Here is a 20,290-nt window from a genome sequence, read left to right as displayed (position 1 = left end):
TGGGATGTACAAGAATTATGGGAAATTGGGCTTTTCAATTCTTCAGACCTCACAGTTTTAGTTGAAGGCCAAAACCAAACTACTTCATCTGAAGTTAATCTTCAAATGCATTCATCTATACTGGTCATAAACTGAATTCTTATTCTAGAAAACCCATAAATCAAGAGAAGAGGGAACAGAAGAGTGGAAATGTACACACTTTTAAAGTACTCAAATTGAATATAGTTATTCCAGACACGACCTGAAAAATAAGCCTACAACTATTTCTTAACTCCTGCCACTGTCTCCCATTCAGCCAAAACAGAACTGTTCACCACGTTATAGAAGTTATGTTACACAATGACCCTTTACCGAAATTAGGGTATTAGGAATGTTCAACTAATCAAGTGATATTAATAGATTTGCATCCCTTAGCACTTGTATATTTTTGTATGATCCCCAGAAAAATACCTATACCAAAAACACAGGACATACTGTGGAAAGAAAGTAGAGGCAAACAGTTTTTTTTCACCAATCTGAATGTTTTTGGGCCACCCTCTAAGTAATGAGTATTCTTTGGAAAGCAATCATATTGTAAAAGTTGTCTGAGGAAGAGATATTTGAAATAATTCCCCCCTTCCCCCCCCCCGAATATTCTAAGACAATGGTCCTAACCATCATAGAGTGCTTTAACTCCTTTGCCTGAAGCACAGTACCTTATGCAGGAAAAGTCAAAGCAAATTACATGGAGCACCTTTGCAGAATTTTTCAAGCTTGAGTATGTAACAGTATGCATCTAAATAAGTGGCCTGATTTTTTGAAGTGCTGATCACCCACAACACCCGCTGAAGTTTAGATCACTCATTCATTAGAGAGGTATGATAACAACTATTACTTATCTCTTCATAAAAGCTGTAACAAACCTCTTACATATCCTGGTTCTTTGGCAGTTTACAGGGATAGGGACAGAACTCAGTTCCTCCTGTTCTATAAGTACAAGAGTCCTTTATCTGCGGTAAAGAAAAAAATATCTTCCAGCTGTTTAGCAGTGTACAGCTTATGGAATTCCATTGGACACTTTTCCTTCCACCTATCTGACAGCAATGCACACAAGCACTAGGTAATGCAATTATAAATTACTTAAAACATTTGTTACTTGTTGAATATTACTTGCCATAAGGATGTAAGCTGTGCCATAGTGGATCAGGCCAAGGGTCTGTCTAGAACACTTCACTGATTCCCCCAACACCTTTCCCTTCTGCCATCAGAGGGAGACCCTGGAACCTGCCTACCTAAAGTATACCAAGCTGTAGCCCTTCTACTGCCTCCTCAACCTCTTTTTGAGATTCTGGCTGCACTTTTCCCAACACCTTTTATTTTATGTACACTGCATCTATATCCCCACAAAGTCCTGGGGACTTGTGGTCAACCACTTCCTGGCCCTGCCCAAATTGTCTGTCTACCAGATCAAGAAACATGCTGATCAGGATGAATCCAGCTAACTGTGGATGCTATCTTCTGTTCCCTTTTCTAATCCAGATGGAGTTTCACTGAGCGGTGTCCACAGAGTCCTTAGATGCATTCAAGGGGTAGCGGGTACTAGTTTCTCTGCTCAGTGTCCTCCCTTGGTACCCTAGTTATTAACCTATGATCTGCACTCCCATTCCTAATTTATCATGATTTGTCCTGAAGATTTAATACTTACACATTTAGTGACCATCATAGGAGGCTTGTAGTTTCCTGGTAGTCTTATGCCCACCAGCAATATATAGCAAATAGGCCCATCTTCAACACTAACAAATAGTAGATGCTTTGGAGGGAAAGCATATGAATGAGGTATTCCTACAGCAACCATAACCTATCTTACCCTCCCTGGCATCAACTAGCATTAATTTAGGATGTCGCCTTCCCACATCTACTTCTTATGCAAAACAAATGTTTTCTGGAGTGTTATCGGTGCCAAATGTATAGATAGAAATAGAAAAGTATTGATATATAGCTTGTAATGCTAATAGTTAATGCATCATGGAAAAACCCCCACAATTCAAACAGTTACAGAAATATATGCAGAAATGCATAGCTGGGTTTTGATATAAAGCACTTGAAAATACATGCGTGTATTTGTTAATAATATACTAGAGGTTACACAGAGTTTTAAATGTACTTCAATCAAACAGCTTCAGCACAAAAGCAGCACTTCTACCATGTATCACATTACAATTAAATGTATAATCTTAACTCTGACCATAGATGGATAAATGTATATATACTAGGCCTGTGCGAAGCAGCTAGTATTCGCTTTGGATTCAGATTCAGCTGATTTGGGGGACAGCAATTCAATTCAGGGATTTGAGTCACTGTCCCGAATTGATTCGGCCAAATCTGATTCAGAGATTCAGCCGCTGCCGAATCTCTGAATCAAAAAGTCTCCATCTCCTGCCTACTCTCCCAGCCCCATCAATGGCTGCCCCGCCCCGGCCCTGTATCCTGGCTCTTAAAGAAAGAAAAAAAAAAAGCCCCGCACTCACAAGTTTCTGCCAGGCAGGGGGGCAATCCCCACTGTCCCACGCTTGTGGGAGACTCTGCCATGAGCCCCCAGAAGGCCTAACAGCCGCTGCAGCAGCCAGTGAGTGCAGGGCTTTTTTTCTTTTCTTAAAGAGCCGGGGCACTGGGTCCAGGCAGGGTAGGCGTTAATGGGGCTGGGAAAACAGGTGGGAGTCGGGGAGCACTCAGTGGGGCTGGGGGAGCAGGCAGGGGACAGGGCCCCACAGGCATCCCCCTATGGTTCCTTCCCTGTCCTCCAGCCCCCCCCCCCCCCACACCCACTACTTACCAGCACAGAGTCTGGGTCCAGCTCTCTGCAGCAGTGAATGGGGACTGCCCACATTTCTGAAGTTCTCTGAATCTTTTCTGGATCAATTCGAAGAGCTTTGAATTGATCTGGACCTTTTTAATGGTCTCCCGATTCGATTCAGATTCAGAGATTCAGCCACTGAATCAGGCCAAACTGAATCAGCACCCGAAGCATCGCACAGCCCTAATATATACTCTTTACAGACATGGCAAAACCTTTAACCTGATATTTTTATCACATGCTATAAATTAATCAATTCTACAAAGTATCCAGTGATACTGCTTTTGAGCAGCAGGGAGAAAGTTGGTGAATGCATCATGGGTGTCTGCATGTTGACAACATAAGCATGCTCATTGTTGGACAGGGACTCCAAGGCCATGTCCAGAAAAGCATGGCTGTGCGGTATGTGGTGCTGCAGACACGTCTGCACGCCTCCTACCACACATTCAGGTGTTCTCCATGCTGCAAGGTAGCAGCACACATAGGAGTGAGGAGGGGAGGTTGACCCTGGGAGATCCAGGGGTCCATGAATGATGTGTGCCCCTGGAGGCTGGGGGGGGAACAGCAAGCTCTGGCAGGCAGCAGCGGCGCTGTCAGCAGTGGGAGCATGGTGGCAGTAAGCGGGAGGCTCCCACAGGCAGCCATGGCACTGTCAGCAGCAGGGGGGTGTGTGTGTGGGGGGGGGGCGAGTGGCAACTGCCCACAGGTGCCACTGGCAGTGTCAGCAGCGCCTTTTCTCAGGGGGTGCACTGTCACACTCAGGGGGTGTCCTCTACGCATTGCCAATGCCAGGGTCAAAAAAAGAAGCTGGGTGGCACATGCGGGGACAGTGTGCGCCACCCAAAACTGGTACCTGGCCAGCTGGAGCCATGCTCCCGCTGCCAGCCAGGCTCTGAGCATCAGGATCGCTGCTGATCCAGCCCCAGGAGGCCCCTAGGACCCCAGGTAAGGCTGCTGGGGCCAGCCCAGTGCCTTCCCTACCCCACCTGAGGTAATATGCCACATGCCAGAGGACACGTGGGCACAGGCGTTCCCCAGGGAAACAAATGTCCACACTTGTATGGACACAGCCTAGGAGTGCATTTGGGTTGTGTGGTATTTTCATGTTAAGAAAGGAAAATTAACTTTGCCTTATGCTGATATTCTTGACTGTTAATACTTATGTTTATGGGGCTTGAACTCAAGCAACCTTAATTCTAAAGCAAATGAAAGCTTGTTTGGAAGGGGAATAAATATCCCCCTACAAAACAAAGAGAAAATTATGCTAAAATTATGGTAAAGTGACAAAATCAAGTGCCCAGAAACAACCATATTTAAGGTCATCTCTCACCTTAATTTGTCCCCTCATACACAAGTTTTATGATACAGTCTTTAGCTACATCACTTCTCCATGTTCTGAAGTGGGGTATGCTCTTATATTTAAAGACTGTTCTGCTCTAGTTTCCAAACCTGTCTGTCTCCCACCCCAGTGCAGTTTATGCCTCTCTTGGCTTTGACTATGCACCCTAATCTTGTTTCTGCCTCCATCCCAACATTCTGATTTCTTCCAGCCTCCAGTTCCCACCACCCTTTTCTCTCCCCTCACCCCCCACTTTTAATTCCTCAGTCTCTGAATTTCCCCAGACCTGGAAATCTCCCTTCTTCTCCACTATGCCTGGGCACCAACCGGGAGAGCACTGAGAGCACAAAAGATACAGGTTCTGTGCTCTTAGATCTTTCCTATGCAGGACTCAGCACAACAGTTTGCATCTGAGTGGCCTCTAGGGAAAGGCCTGCTTGGTTCCTGCAGCTCCTGGCTGGAGCATATGCAGTCCAGTCACTGCTCAAGAGCCAATGCTCCTTTTCCTCCAACCAAATTTCAAGCCCTTCCTCCAAAGTACAGATGTGGTGGGGTTTCTCAGTAAAGTAGTTATTAAGAACTTTTTTTTTAACCTAGAAAAAACAATTGAATTTTTCCTAAAATCACTCTCAGAATCATTTTGACTGAAAGTTTCCCAAAAGTTTTTAGCCTGCAGCAGACACAAGGCATGGAAAATTTGATTAAATTAAAAGCAATTGAAAAGCCTTATAATGCAGTGTATGACATTATTATAAGCAGCGCTACCACTTGTCCTCACAAATACACCACCTACAGTAATGGTATCCAGATAGTAAATTACAGAAGTATAAGATAAATTGCATTAGTCATGCACTTTGAATTTCTCACCTGCCCTCACACCACTAATCTATTTCTACTGAGGCTTCTACTGATATTCTATAGAATCTACATTTTTACCTTTAAACAGCTTTTCGCCATCTCATACTTTAAAAATGAAAAGATGAAATGCCAAAACCTCATGGATGTTTTATTTTCCCACAAATTTGTGGAATTTCTCCAAAAATTCTATCAGCTTGCATTATCCGATGAGTAATATTGAGACTCTGCCTGGTAACACCTTGAAGGGGAGAAATCTTGCTACCTCTCATAATTAGAAATTGAATTTATGCAAAACTGGAAAAAATAGTTTCTTCCCTTTAATAATGTAACAATATTTTATTCAATCTTTAGATCTTCACAGTGTGGCCCAATTGTATATTAGATTATTTTCAGAGGTTTTTGAGGTGCACAGGTTACATCATTTTCTCTCTTGGTGCCCCCTCTTCAGTTGGACTCAAATTTAAGGTTAGTAATTAAATTACTGACCAAGGTCAGTAAGAATTAGGACACGCTAACAAGTTACTGCAAAGTGAGCTAATTTACAAATTTACAGCATATCAACCACACTTTGTAGTAACTTCCCATAGGCACACTCATATGCCGCAATAAATGCAAGGTAGTTCATTGAAGGGGAGCTGCCTTGCTTTTACCACAGGGTCAGAGTGATGTACACAGTCAGTAGTTACTATCAAATAGCTGTTGTGTTGTAAGTGTGCATCTTAACTTATCTCATGGTAACTTGTTTGTGTAGTCATACTTAAGGTATGTGCAGTGGGACTCTAAAAATAGCAAATTCAAAATAATCCTAAACATAACTTCTTTGGTCTGCTAATTTAGGTTAATTTAATTAACTATTTCCAATCAGCATTCAAATGACCATTTTGTATGAAATCCTTTAAGAAAAATCATAATCTAGGGATTCTGTACCATCTAGCTGTTACATGACAAATCAATCCTTACAGAAGTTGCCAAATTTAAGGCATCTGCTCAGAATATTTTGAACACTGGCTCAGAATTAGACTGTGCTGTCCTACAACAGAAGTAGACCACTGTGAAAAACTGACAACAGTTCAAGGTGCTTCCCCCCTAGCCCTAGTGATGGAAGACAAAGTTAAAACACAAAGGTCCTACTCTAATGCAGCAATCATCCAGTACTATTTTATTTGACAACTGCAAGGTACTGCATTAAAAGGCCCCTTCATAACTATTTTAGCATTTTGTTATTTTGCATATTGCACAGAATTAAAATTACAACTGCATTTCAGTAACACAAATAATAATTCTGTTCCCATTTCTTCAACATAAAGTCAAGTAATTTTCCTTTTGTCTTAGCAGACAGCACTGAACACTAAGTTAACTAGCTTCAAAGAGAAACAGAAAATACATATTTGCAATTTTTCTTTCCATAGGAGCAGCAGGGCTGACCAGCCTAACATAGATCTGTATTCAGACCAATGAGATGCCTCCCTGGGGCTATTTGTTTTCCAGGAGAAAGTGCATTCTCCCTGGTCCTCTTCACAAGTCAGACTGTCATTCTGGTCTTCCTTCTTCTCCCAGACACCTAACACCCATACTCCCAGAAGGCCTACTGCAGAGAGTTGACATTGATCTGTCACTCTACAGGACTGTCTATAAGCTGCCCAAATATTTTACTTCCATGTTAAAAGCCTTCTCATCTCATCATCAAAACAGGTTCCCAAGGACCCATCTTAATATCCACATTTTTGTTAGGGTGAATGATTAGGAGTAGTGAAAAGCCACTGGCTTAGAAGGTGAGCTGACTGACATATGGGAAACTTGTAAAAGGGCTGTATTACGAAGCTATTCTGTTGCCATGTTGTTTAAGTGTCCATATATAAAAATACCATTTTATGTATTCTACAGTATGTTTAGAGGTGCAGATATTTTCATCCAAATAAATAAAGGATAGGTAAGAAACCACATAGTCTGATCATTAATTTGAAAAGATATGAACATTCTGACAAAAAAGGGGAAAAAGACAAATTCGTCATGGATTGCTAGAATAGCCTGTGTGGGGATACCTTCTGAAACTGCACTATTTTGCCTTAAAACAGCACAGAAAATTTCTCATTTGCAAAGGGTCAAGGAAACTCAAAACACAGCAGATACCAATCTCCTGGGTTCCATCTTTGGTTGGAGCTAGAAACTTTCATGGTCTTTACCAAAGTAAGGGCTGAGGGAAGGGGAAAGATTTTAATGCCAACTAGTCAAAATCAGTTGTGTGCATGTTTTACTGCTTTGCATTCATAAATGTCCATTATCGCATCTTACTATTTTCCACAACAGAAATATTATTGAGAGTGAAAATGAACAACAAAGTTTAAGTCTCAGGGATAGCATGACACAAATCCCCACGTCCCTATGACCTGTTGCCCGTGAGTTTGTAGAATCTAACATTCCTTAAACATTTTTCATAGGTAAAGGTTTATTTTGTGTGTTGGACATCCTTCCATTGAAAATGCACTTGCCTCCCTCTTGCCTCCCCCTTGCATTCTTTATTCACCCTTCTCACACCAACTTCCTTTATCAAAATAGCACAGAACATCTCCTTCTTCCAATCACAGGACAAATACAAATTCAAATAAAAAATAGGAGGGAGGAAAAACTAACTGTTTCAAAGAACCTCCTTTCCTCTAAAAATTATATTAAAACTGTATGAGAAAAAAATTACACCAACACACCACCTTTATTTCTTAAGATACAACACTCTAGTTAAGCAGACTTGAACCTTTATTAACACATATGGGATAACTCCTCAGAGGAGTCAGAGAAATACTATAAATTGAATTATCTCAGATGAGTTTATGAACCTACAGCAATCTAGATCTTAAATAAACAGTTACCAAACTACCAACAAAACTTATTCCTTGTCATCAAAGAAGAAACAAAAATAGCATTCTAATGCTAGCATGCTATCTGTGCACGTACTGGAACCAATTCAAATATATTTCCCAGTGCACAGACTCCAAACTGAGCCCACAAATTTCCCTTAATAGAAGGACCTAGGGATTATTTTGAACCATTACTTCAAATCCAATCATGGATTACATTCCAGAAATGCTCTGGCCAATTTGGAGCTCAAACAATGTGGCCATCATTCAGTTGCATAAGGCCACAGTCAGAAGTGTAAGTCTGCTGTAGTTTTCAAAGTTACATTGCTTGAGTCAATGTAAGCTAAAATATATATAATATGGTTATAGACACAATATGCCCAAAGGGCTTTTAAAAAGGAAATTATTTAATTTTGTGACAGCTTTACCAACGCAGGCTCAGTAGTACAATGGAATTAAAACTGCCGAAATCAGAATCAGAATCACAACCACAGACTTCTTTGAGAAAAACAAACCAGAGTGAATTCAGAGTTAAAATATGAACCGTGTCCAGCTATTCAGCCACAGCCACTTCTACGAAAGCTACATTTTTAAAAGAAACTATTAAAACGCGCACCTATGTGCACTCACATGTATGCATACATCCCAGAATCTGGGAGCACATCAGTCTGCATGAGAAAGAGTTGTGCAATGTCCCCACAACTCCAGCCTAGAGTTAGGTGTTGATCTACACATACGTTAGTGAAGAAATGCCTTAAAAACAAAAAACACCTGCAATGCCTTTACTAGCGAGTCATCTGCCAAAATCACTTCTCATGTTCCTTAAGGTTATACACTGGAAGAAAGAGATAAAATACCACAATGAATTAGAAACATGAAATAAAGGAAAAGAGAAAAGAATCTGAAGCTGTAGGAAATGGATCTACACGTGTTGACTCTTGGCTGTTAAGTGATAAAAGCTAAGGCTAATGTAATGTAAAGGTCCAATCTTGCCATCTTTACATAGGCAAATTTCTAATTGTAGTGCACTGCTTGAAGACTGCATGTGCAGACCTTAAATATTCACAAGTTATATAAAAAGGCAAAGAACAAAAAGATGAAAAGCTACAGAATCTTAATTGTAGCGTTTAGGAGATTTGTTTGTTTGTTTGTTTAAATCTGAAGCCCAGAGGAAAATGAAGCTATGATCATTTTATAAACCCTGAAATAGTCTAGCCTGGCAGCTGCTTAGAGAACTGTAGAAAGGAAGGAGGAGATAGTGGCCATGCCTACATAAGACGCTTTACTGCACAGTAGATTAGTCTAGTGTGCAGTAAAGGTCACCGTCTATACATGCAGGAGCTTTACTGCACAGTAAACTAATTTACTGTGCAGTAATTTACTACCTGCATACATATATACAGGTAGTAAATTTACTGCATAGTAAAGCCAAATAGCATTAATTGCACATGTAGATGTGCCCAGTCTTAGAAAGCCCAAGAGCAACACCTTCAGCTAATTAAAAAGCAAATCTGACAAGCTTAATAGGTAATCTTGTTTGGTCCTCCTCTGCCAAAAAGATGGAGGCTGAGATACAGGGCAAGGAAACCTGATAATGGCTAGATGATGATTTCAGGAATTGGGAATGCCCTTTCAGCCTTAAGGATAACAAACAGGCCTGGAAAAAATAATTGTTAAATGAGAATTATAAAATAGTCTCCACATCCTGGCTTTTTTTTTTCTTTAAACTAAACCTGGTTATTTTGAAGTTCATAAACAAAAAAAATCCTATTTATCCTGTGTGTTCTTGTGTTCTGTGACTGTGTGGAAATTACAACACGTAGACAGCAAAGGCTTCTACTACCATTAATTTAGCAGCACCAGAGTTAACATTTGTGAATACCTTGCTATATTCACAGAACCCTCTTATTGCCTTATCAATTAAATCTGCTGAGATCCTCAGATGGTTCTGTCACTGCACTTTATCATGGCAACAAAAGCAAGATAAAAAGGGGGGAAAAAAAACTTACATGAAACCTACCTCTAGCTTACTCACACCAAGAATCTAAAAGTTCACAAACTAAAGAGCATTTGTCATTAGAAATAAAATGTTGTGTCCTTTTTAAAGATGTTAATTACATCCATCATTTCTGAACAACTGCTGGTTGTGGCTGACATGATGCCAGCAGTGACACAGGCCACATAAGTATAAGAGAGTGATCATAAACCACTTCCCAAACTAGTTTCATACTAGTTCAATTGCATGAGAAGTATTAAAAGCATTGAGCATTTTGATGTATTAGGCTTTTAAAAGTGTAAAATCGTTAATAAAATATGCAGGGAACTACCATCTCTTTGTAGTGTCAACAAAGAGCATCCAGCAAAAGAAATGCAATACATATTTAGAAATACCATTTAACAGTTTAGCTATAGTTGAAAATAATATTTATGCTACAGATTTCTGTATCTCTTTCAAAAGAAACAGGATAGCATGAAAATTTTAAATGATATATTTTTAGTTATTTAGATACTCATACTATCGTGAGTGTTTAACTAAAAAGAATTTATAAATGGCAACCTAGTGCAAGGTTGAAACAACCTCAGATGTATAATAAATAAAGCTAATAAACCTCAAGTATAACAAACACAATTGGAACTGTAAAAAACTATACACACAGACACATAAATGAGTTGAAAATACCATTAAAATAATAACTCTATTTACTCCAAATAAGAACACAGACATGGTAAACAGTGAACTTAAATAAGTAGTCCAAAATCAAAGAGAAAATGAGTATCATAGCCGCCAGAATCCATTTTTTTTCTTCAAGGACTAATGGCCCTGACAACATTTGTGATGGTTCACCACAATATTTCTGGATCATAAATTAATAGATTCATAGATGCTAGGGTCGGAAGGGACCTCAATAGATCATCGAGTCCGACCCCCCTGCATAGGCAGGAAAGAGTGCTGGGTCTAGATGACCCCAGCTAGATGCCTATCTAACCTCCTCTTGAAGACCCCCAGGGTAGGGGAGAGCACCACCTCCCTTGGGAGCCCATTCCAGACCTTGGCCACTCGAACTGTGAAGAAGTTCTTCCTAATGTCTAGTCTAAATCTGCTCTCTGCTAGCTTGTGGCCATTATTTCTTGGAACCCCGGGGGCGCCTTGGTGAATAAGACCTCACCAGTTCCCTTCTGTGCCCCCATGATGAACTTATAGGCAGCCACAAGGTTGCCCCTCAACCTTCTCTTGCGGAGGCTGAAGAGGTGCAGGTGCCCCAGTCTCTCCTCATAGGGCTTGGCCTGCAAGCCCTTAACCATACGAGTGGCCCTTCTCTGGACCCTCTCCAGATTATCCACATTCCTCTTGAAGTGTGGTGCCCAAAACTGCACGCAGTATTCCATTAGCTTTTCTGATAGCTTCGTCACACTGCCGACTCATGTTCATCTTGAACTTCCGTGCCACCAAGCAGGTCATTCCCTAGGCAGTAGGTATGCTGGACATTTTTCCTCCCTAGGTGCAGCATTTTGCATTTCTCCTTGTTGAATTGCATTCTGTTGTTTTCCACCCATCTGTCCAACCTGTCCAGGTCTGCTTCTGGTTGTTCCCTGCCCTCCAGTGTGTCTACTTCTCCCCACAGTTTTGTGTCATCCGCAAACTTAGACAGAATACACTTTACTCCCTCGTCCAAGTTGCTGATGAAGATACTGAAGAGTATCGGTCCAAGGACCGAGCCCTGCAGGACCCCACTGCCCACACCCTTCCAGGTCAATACCGACCCATCCACTACGACTCTCTGGGTACGACCCTCTAGCCAATTCGCCACCCACCGGACTGTGTAGTCATCCAAGTCACAGCCTCTTAACTTGTTTACCAGTATGGTGTGGGATACCGTATCGAAGGCCTTCCTGAAGTCTCAGTATACGACGTCAACCCCTACTCCTGCGTCCAGGCGTTTTGTAACCTGGTCATAAAAAGAGACTAGATTAGTCAGGCATGATCTACCTGCTATGAACCTGTGCTGGTTTCCCCTCAGCATAATTTATCCTGCTGGGCTCTCGCAAATGTGAGCCTTGATAATTTTTTTGAAGACTTTGCCTAGGATGAAGGTGAGACTGACTGGCCTATAGTTGCCCGGGTCCTCCTTCCTCCCCTTCTTGAAAATAGGGACCACATTGGCCCTTTTCCAGTCCTCTGGGACCTGGCCCGTGCGCCACGAGTGTTCAAATATTACCGCCAGTGGCTGTGCAATGACGTCAGCCAGTGCCTTCAGTACCCTCGGACGGAGCTCATCCAGGCCTGCCGACTTAAAGGCATCCAGTTCCTCCAAGTGACTCTGCACCATCTCAGGGTCTACGCATGGAAGTCTGGCGCCTTGCTGCTGCCTCTCTACAACCCCAGTGAGAGACTTGTCCTGCCCCTCACTTAGGAACACTGAGGCAAAGTACTCGTTGAGGAGTTCAGCCTTGTCCCCCCTGTCCGTCACCAATTGCTTCTGCCCTTGAAGTATCAGACCTGAAAATAATATTAACATCTGGTGTGTGCCACCACTCAAGGCAAGACTCGAGCAGCCACTATCATATAAACAGCTAACAGTTAAAAAAAAAGATACTTAATATTAACCCATTTGAAAACTGAAGGCAAGCAATTGCAACAACATCGTTTCTGGCTATGATGGCTTTTAAGATCCAGAACTAGCTGCTAGAATTTTTCTGTAGTATGAGCTGAAGTATGTGTGGGGGAAGCAAGAGAATAATCGCAGTGATTCATAAAATCAAATCAATATCTAGACAAATCAGAGCTAAAAAACACTCATATACCTTGTCCTAGCTGCGATGTGCTAATTCCCACTGTGCATAAAACCTGCTTCTCATCTGGAGGGTTCGTGAGATCACAGACTTTAAATCTGTTATTGGTCAATCAGTGCTTTTGGCTGGCACTGGATAGATTACACTAAAGACCTCAAAGCAGTACAATCCAGAGCAGAATTTAAAACCAGACAGTCTTTGCTTTCAGGTCTGTGCTTAAACCACTAGTCCAAAACACGTGTCTCCTACAAATTGTACCTACTAAACAAACATATCACAAAATGTCATGTTATATATATACAAGTCTTAGGGTTTTGTTTTAAAAAAACTGTAATGCTAACATACCTACTACTAGAGGTGCACTGATACATTGGTCTATCAGATCGGCATTGATATAAAGAAAATTGTCTATCAGAAATTGGCCTGATGTGGCTGAAAATTTCGCGAATAAATGTCCCGTGCATGCATGCAGCTGCAGCGTGGCACACAGGCAGCAGCACAGCTGGCAGAGAGCTGCTTGCAGCTGGTAAGTCTGTTATGGTAGAAGGGGAAGGGCATGCGGGGGCAGATCAAGGCCCTCAAGCTGAGGAGGGTGTGGGGCTGGGGCTGAGGCAGGCACTGCCCAGCTGGGGGGGGGGCGGGGGGAAGCCACATGGAACAGAGCTGTGGTTTGTCCAGGGAGTGTGGGAAGGAGGCGCGCAGCTCCTGCTACTGCACACAGCTTATTTGGTGGCTTATCTGCTCATCCTGCAGCTTCCGCCACTGCTCCCGCCACTCCTCTAGGAGGTCATGGTGGGGTGGAGAAATGTTCCCTTGGATCTGCACAGGGTAGGCAGCAGTGCTGGGAAGGTGGCTACAACCATTTTTGGGGTGGCTGCAGCCCTCCCCCGTAGCCCCCTCCCAGACACCTGGTGTCAGCCCCAGTATGCAGCTGCAGCTTGCCCCACCTGTGCTGCTCGCAGATCAGAGGCCCCCCCCCGCCCCCCCATGCCCTCCTGGGGTGTGCGCAGCAGCAACAGCTGCCCCCCCCTCCCCGTGCCCCCGATGAGCTGTGGCTCTATCCCATGCCCTGTCCTGCCCCAGCTGGGCAGCGCCTGCCCCAGCCCCAGCCCCACTCTCTCCCTCACTGCACGGGCCTTTATCAGCCGCCCCATGCCCCTTCCCTCCTCCTCCTCTTCCACCACAACAGACTTACCAGCTGCATACAGCTGTATCAGAAATCGGGTCGGTATCAGCCGATATGCCTCCTTAAAAATTGGCTGTCAGTCTCGGCCCCAAAAATCTATATTGGTGCACCCCTCCCTACTACCTCTTTAAAGCCTTCCTGGAGTTCCAACATTTGCATTAAATAACTGAACGGTATGTGCACATCCTTTGGTTACGATAATGGGTGCGCTATCAGCTAGCTTGTTCCAACTAAAATGTTTTGAGGTCTCGCCTTGAACATAGAGACTGTGTTTTAAGTCATGCTCAACATAATACAAGATGGCTAAACACGAGCTAAGCAATACCAGTTTTCTTAGTATAAACCAGATAACTCCTTCAGTTCAATTTTAGCATATCAAGTGATATCTCTTGGAAGTTTCAGGATTTTCCCTCATCTTGATGAACTTTACAATTGTACTGTAGACTTAATATGCTAGTCTGTTAAATTGAAAACTAGGCCGTGTCACAACCAGCTAACATCTATTAAAATGTAATTGTACAACTTGGATCCTATACACACTAGAGTTTATGAAACTATAAGCCACTATATTTTTAAAAATACATTTTCTATTCTAGAGTGGGCAGGCCTTTACTAAGTTAGTGGCATCTGAAGAGGCACTATTCATCTTCTTCCCAAACAGCCACCTTTTCAGGCTGCTAAGCTAAAGCCTGCTATGCTGACTGGCTTCAGTTAGATCTCAACTCCGTACCCCCTTGTCCTAAAGGACAGTGCTCACACAGAAGCACCCAGGATGAGGCAGCACAAGGTGAAGGAAAAGGGGGAACAGAGAAAACACCAAGGGTACCATTAGAAAAAAAGATAATAAAACCCACCCTTCTAGAAACAGCAAAATGGGTTCTATACTAATTGCGTGATCACTCCTCCTCCGCTGCACATTAATGAAAGGAGTGCTGCTGGACCCTGGCTTTGATTTTGATCTTATACCAGGTTCTGACTATAACTTTACTTCAATAAAATTACTCTTGAATTACACCAACATGAGTGAGATTGGATCTGGCTCCTTACATCTACTAGGAATTAAATTCCTACTGTATCACCACTGGTCAAGGACTACAGTATTTGACCCTTTGTGGAAAATAAAATCAAACATCCTAAAATGGCCCCTCTCATTTTCATCTATGTAACAGTTTAGAAATGCAAAATTCCTGTAATATGGATGGTACACAGCTGGTACCCTAGAGAAAGTTTAATAAATGGTATTAATGCATGTGGCTGGAAAACAGCAAGATTCATGGGAGGGAATGCAGGTGAGTGCATGCATATACACACAGTAGTTGTTAATGAAACAGTGTTTAAAACAAAGTTGCTTATGAGGACTGGCAGCAGTCACTGGTGGTGTTTAACACTGTAATATAACCGTAGTTACAGAAACATTACTGAGAAGGGGAGAAGTCCTGATTTTCATGAGATCCTTATTTCAACAAGGAGAGAGTCCTCTTGGAAACCCATCCTCTTTAAAGGTGGAGCTCTGCAGGCGAGGTAAACACCTTCCACAACTGACCAGATTCCTAATGGTTTATTGCATGTAATACATACATGTATTATTTTATTCCTACACAATGCTAGCTGAAACAGTGAGTCAGCTCCCACCATCCCATCTCCCCTCCCTCAGACAAAAGAAGAGGTTTAGCTTCTGTTAAGCAGCAACAAGCCATCCCAAGGAGTGTAAAAGGCAGTACCGAAAAACACTGTATTTGTACATCATATTTTCACTAGCTCTAAACTAACTCTGAATTAGCATGGTCCACCTCCGCCGGGAAACAGAAAAGATGATCTGATATGTCATTTGACTTCCATCACTAATTTCTATGACCTGGATAACATTTCACATTTATAATGTTTAGAATTATACTTCTTAGATGCCAGTCTTTGGGATAAGAAAATGTCAATATAATACTAATAACTGAAAAGCATAATACCTAGATACATACAGCTTATTTTAATGAAAAGGTCTTGAGTAACTTTAAAAACAGGAAAAATAATGTCCAACACACTCATACCTCTGGGCAAAGTAAAGGTACATGAGCCAACATGAAAGTTAAGGGAGTGCATTTCAATGCCTTGCTCCCCCCCCCCCCCAAAATACAAGCAGCACAATTGGGTACGACACAGTGTTGGCTTAACTTGACCGAATAAAAATATGAAGGTGGTTTGTAGCACCGAACCAAGTTCACCATATAATCAGAAGGAATTTGCTCTCAACAAAGTGGGAAATCAGAAGGCAAATTAGCTCATAAAGAACCAAACAACTGGAATAATGTGTTGATGTTTCCTAGAACCAGTCTGACAACGAACAGAAGAGTTTTGGCTAGGCTGAAAATTTTTCCCACTACTTTCTTTGAAAAGGTAACTAGTAAAGCAATCTAAATAAATCCAAGTAAAAGGCAGAGCAAGTAACAATGACCCTTGCCAGGGTGAACTGGAAAAACAAATGTGGTCTCAGTTGCTGATAAATAATATAAACTGTTATGTGTGTGTCCAAATTTGCATTCCATACTTCACGCCTATACATGGACTCCCTACTTCTGAATCTCAGAGCTTTATACCGTTCTATCCAAATACTGCACTCAGAAAAAAGTTGTCAACTGAGCAATTTAAAAGCCAAAATTCAGCAAGGGAAAAAACTCTCCTCCCTTTTTTTACGACGTTTTTTTTCTACCTATTGTGTTTCAGAGCTTCACCAAAATTTACGTGGAGTTTGGAGGAAACCTGCTGGGCATTACATTATTACTGAAGGTTTTCTCTCACCTTCTTGGAAGCATCAGGTATTGATCCCACTTGACAAGAGGACATTAATCTAGACGGGCCACTGATCTGATCTAATGTGGTCACTCCTGTGCTCCCATGTTCATTTTCTAATGGATTAAAACAGGCTTTTTGTGATGGCACTTCTTCAGTTGACAAAGTCTCCGAACAGTGAAAAATTGCATAATCCCTCCCTTGAACTCAGGAGCAGTGTTGTGGGGGTGGTGATGAGAAGCATCGGAAATGCCAGATGATTATTATACCATCAAAAAAAGAAAGAAAATCTGAGTACGTGTCTTTAAATGGTAATAATCCTTTAAAAACCTGGCTGTTTGCTGCCCAGTTTGCTGAAGGGCACATCAGCATGTGTGTCAGCACCACCTGGTGGGAGGGTTCGCTGCCTGCCCAACTCCCTCCCAACAGCCTTGAACAGAGAGAAATCTTTCTCCCTTCCCCCAGGTCTGTGAACTTGCAAGGAAAATTGATGGCAGGGAAGAGAACACACCGACAAGAGTTTTCTTTCCACTGTCTTCTTTACTTGGCGAGAGAGAGAGAGAGAGAGAGAGAGAGAGAGAAGAGAGAGAGAGGTTTTTAAGCAAGGAGCAGAATAAAACAACAAGCAGCCAGAAGTCACGCTCCTTGCTGTCCTGGCTGTATTTGTGTGCTGTTGCTTGCCCCTGGCTGATCGGTTTTACTTTCAAAAGCCTGGTCTAAGGGTGGCCCGAATAACCATCCCCTATGAAGGCAGCGCTGCGTTCTCAGGTATTAGCCGCCCCGAGCCCCCACACGGCTGGCAGCTCTAAGACCGAAAAACGTAAACCTGCGGTTGGAGTTTAGTAAAGATCTAAAAGAAAAACCAAATCTTTATTATTATTTTTGGAAATAAAAACTGCAAACACTTGGCGAGCGGTTCAGTGATCAAATGAAGGTGGGGGGGAGGAGGAAAGAAAGGGGGGAAGAGGAGCTGGGCGTCTTGGGGCAGGCGCATCCAGACCTGAGGGGGGCACCCAGGGTGAGGGAAACAAAGCCTCCTCCCTGCATCTCTCCATGACAAGCCAGGCGCTCGCACACCACTTCAACGGCTGAGGGAAATGTCAAGGGTGGAGCAAAAGCGGTTGCCATTTCTCTGCCTGTGGCTTTTCTTTATTTTAAAGTAGGCGACATAAAGGAGAGCTTTCCTGGCTCCTTTAAGACCTTTCGGGGTTGTTGGGTTTTGTTTTGGTTTTTTTTTGTCGTCCCCCCCTCCCACCCCGCTCCTCCTCGAGGGCTTCAAGGCGAGCCCAGCCGCCGGCGACAAAGTTTCCTGCCTGGCCGCCCCACGCCGGGCTGTGCCTGGAGCGGCGCCGCGTCCGGCGGCCGTTGGGGAGCCGTTAGGGCCGTTAACGGCGCCGGGACCCCGCGCGGCCCCCGGGGGGGACAAGGACCGCACCCGCGGGGCGGGGCGGGGAGAGGCGGGGCCGAGGGCGGGCTGCGGACGACATCAACACATTGTCCCCCCGCACGTGGGGGGCGCGCGGGGAAACTTTCCGGGGCGCCCCCCCGGCGCGGGCAACTTCCGCGTGTGCGTATGTGTGTGTGTGACGGAAAAGTTTTCCCCGCGCTGTCCGCCCCCCCCCCGCCGGGCGCCGCCACTCACCATAATGAGCGTGTGGTTCCTCTGCTCGGCCGCGGCGGGCTCGGCATCCTGCTGCTGCTGCTGCTTACCGGTGGGCGGGTGCTGCTGCTGCTGCTGCTTGCCGCCGCCCGCCGCCTTCTTGGCCCGCTGCTCCAGCGTGCGCTGGTAGAGGCTCGCCGTGTCCCTGCGCTCCAGCTCCAGCTGCTCGGCCTGGGCTTGCTGGTACCTGCTCTCGCAGCTGACGTGGTGCCGCCGGCAGCCCTCGATGCGCTGCCTCAGCCGCTCCACCACGGTGCTGTGCTTGGGGACGCCGCCGCCCGCCGCATTGTTCCCGGGGGCCCCGCCGCCCAGGGCCGCGTTGAGGCACAGGCTGCCGCCGCCGGCCGCGGGCGCCGCGAAGTCCCCCATGGCCCCGGCGCGGGGCGGGGGGCGCGGGGGGCCCGGCGGGGCGCGGGGCATGCAGCAGCAGTAGCAGCCGCGGGGGCTCCGCCGACCTCCGCGGGGGACCCGGGGGCGTCGCTCAGCTCCGCGCCCGCCGCCCCGCGCATCCCGGCCCCCGCCGCCGCATCCGTGCCCGGGCCCTGCCGCTCCGCGATCAAAAAGTTTGCGCGCCGATGCCGCCCCGACTACTTTGGCTGCTCAGCTGCATTTCAACAGGAGCCGCAAATCCTCGGGCTCAGGGCGGGGGGAGAGGAAACACATGGGCGAGCTGCGGGGGGGCTGAGGGGGGGGACGACCCAAAAATTAACCGCGGGAGCGGAGGGCTGGAGCGCTGGCGCGGCGCGGGGTGTGCGGCTGCTCCTCCTGCCACCATCACAATGATCAAGTGCTCTCCTCCTCCACCTCCTCCTCCTCCATGCCAGCGGAGTGATATCAGGACAAGAGCGCTCAGTAAACACAGCAGCAGCAGCAGCAGCTCCTGGCTCCTCCAGGCCGGGAGGCAGACCCGGGGACAAGGTGCAAAACCCGGCACGGACGATCGCCCCGCAGGAGCGGACCCGGCAACCCCCCGCCCCCTTCCCCGCCTGACTACTTATTACCTCGGCTGAGCAGCCGGGGCTGCCAGGAACCGGGAGGAGGGAGGGAGGGAGCGAGCGAGCTCTAGATTCAATCAACTTTTGACCTCTGTGCGAGTCTGCGTTTGTGCCTCGTTTCCTTATTGAGCGCCAGCTCCTGTAGCGAGCGGCTGGTACGGTACGCACGTCTGTGGGCATGTAGCGCGCAACTTGGCACGGCCGCGCCGGGCAGCCCCGGGAAAGGGCGAGCCCGGGGCCGAGCCGAGCTGGGACCCGAGCCGCCGGGCGCTCCCGCGCCCCTGCCGCGGCAGTCGCCGGGAGCGGCCCCTTCCCGGGACGCAATCGCTGCCTCCGCCCGGCTGACCTGGGCGATCGGGGCGCCCGGGAGAAGACGGGCTTTGAAAGAAGCCTTTCTGCCCCCGAGAGGCATCGCAGTAGGCATAGCCTGCACGATCCGAGCAGGTTATCAATGATCATCATAGCAGGGGGTTACGAAAAGGGTCTGGACACCAGCAGCAGTAGAGACCGAGGGTCCCGAGCAAGGGCGGGCTGGCCCTGGGGCACACCCCCACCCCCGCCCAGCCCTCAATCTGCACCACAAAACCAACAGGCAAACTGTTGGGGATGTCTGCTTCTCTCCTGGGTCGGGCCATAATGAACGCTATTCAAAACAGCCGGTGCTCAGCCTCCAAGAAAGACATCTCGACCTTCTATTTTAAAACAAGGGAAGAAACATGACACCTTGGGCAGAAACATTTTTTCCAAAGGGACGGTGGGTGCCTCCATGTACAGCCAGGGTGATTAATGGATCAAAAATAACATCCCAGGAACCTGGTTTTAAACCATTTCAGTGAGACCACTGGATTACATGCAATCGTTTAAGCAAGTGTTTGTTTTTTTTTATATGTTAGCTGCACAAGTCAGGTTTTAAATGAAGCCTAAACAATAGTGCTCTTCTGATTCCATATTTTTCCCCAATAAACAATAAAGAATAAATTATCTCTAGTAAAAAA

At 45.3% G+C, this 20,290-nt stretch overlaps 1 protein-coding gene across 3 annotated transcripts in view; it reads right to left on the bottom strand.

The window, feature by feature from the left end:
* MAML3 (mastermind like transcriptional coactivator 3) overlaps positions 1 to 19,297 on the bottom strand; it is a 364,995-nt gene extending 345,698 nt beyond the window's left edge. Inside the window, exon 1 of one of the 3 annotated variants that reach the window (XM_059722046.1) lies at positions 18,283 to 19,297. In XM_059722046.1, the coding sequence (XP_059578029.1) occupies positions 18,283 to 18,720 (438 nt within the window). In that variant the 5' untranslated portion in view covers positions 18,721 to 19,297. The remainder of the gene's footprint in view (positions 1 to 18,282) is intronic. The other 2 variants (XM_019489759.2, XM_059722047.1) reach the window with 2 other exon arrangements.
* Between the last annotated feature and the right edge of the window lie 993 nt (positions 19,298 to 20,290).

The sequence above is a fragment of the Alligator mississippiensis genome, chromosome 2, assembly GCF_030867095.1.
Source record: "Alligator mississippiensis isolate rAllMis1 chromosome 2, rAllMis1, whole genome shotgun sequence".
Lineage (NCBI taxonomy): Eukaryota > Metazoa > Chordata > Crocodylia > Alligatoridae > Alligator > Alligator mississippiensis.
This window is presented reverse-complemented; position numbering and strand designations above follow the sequence as displayed.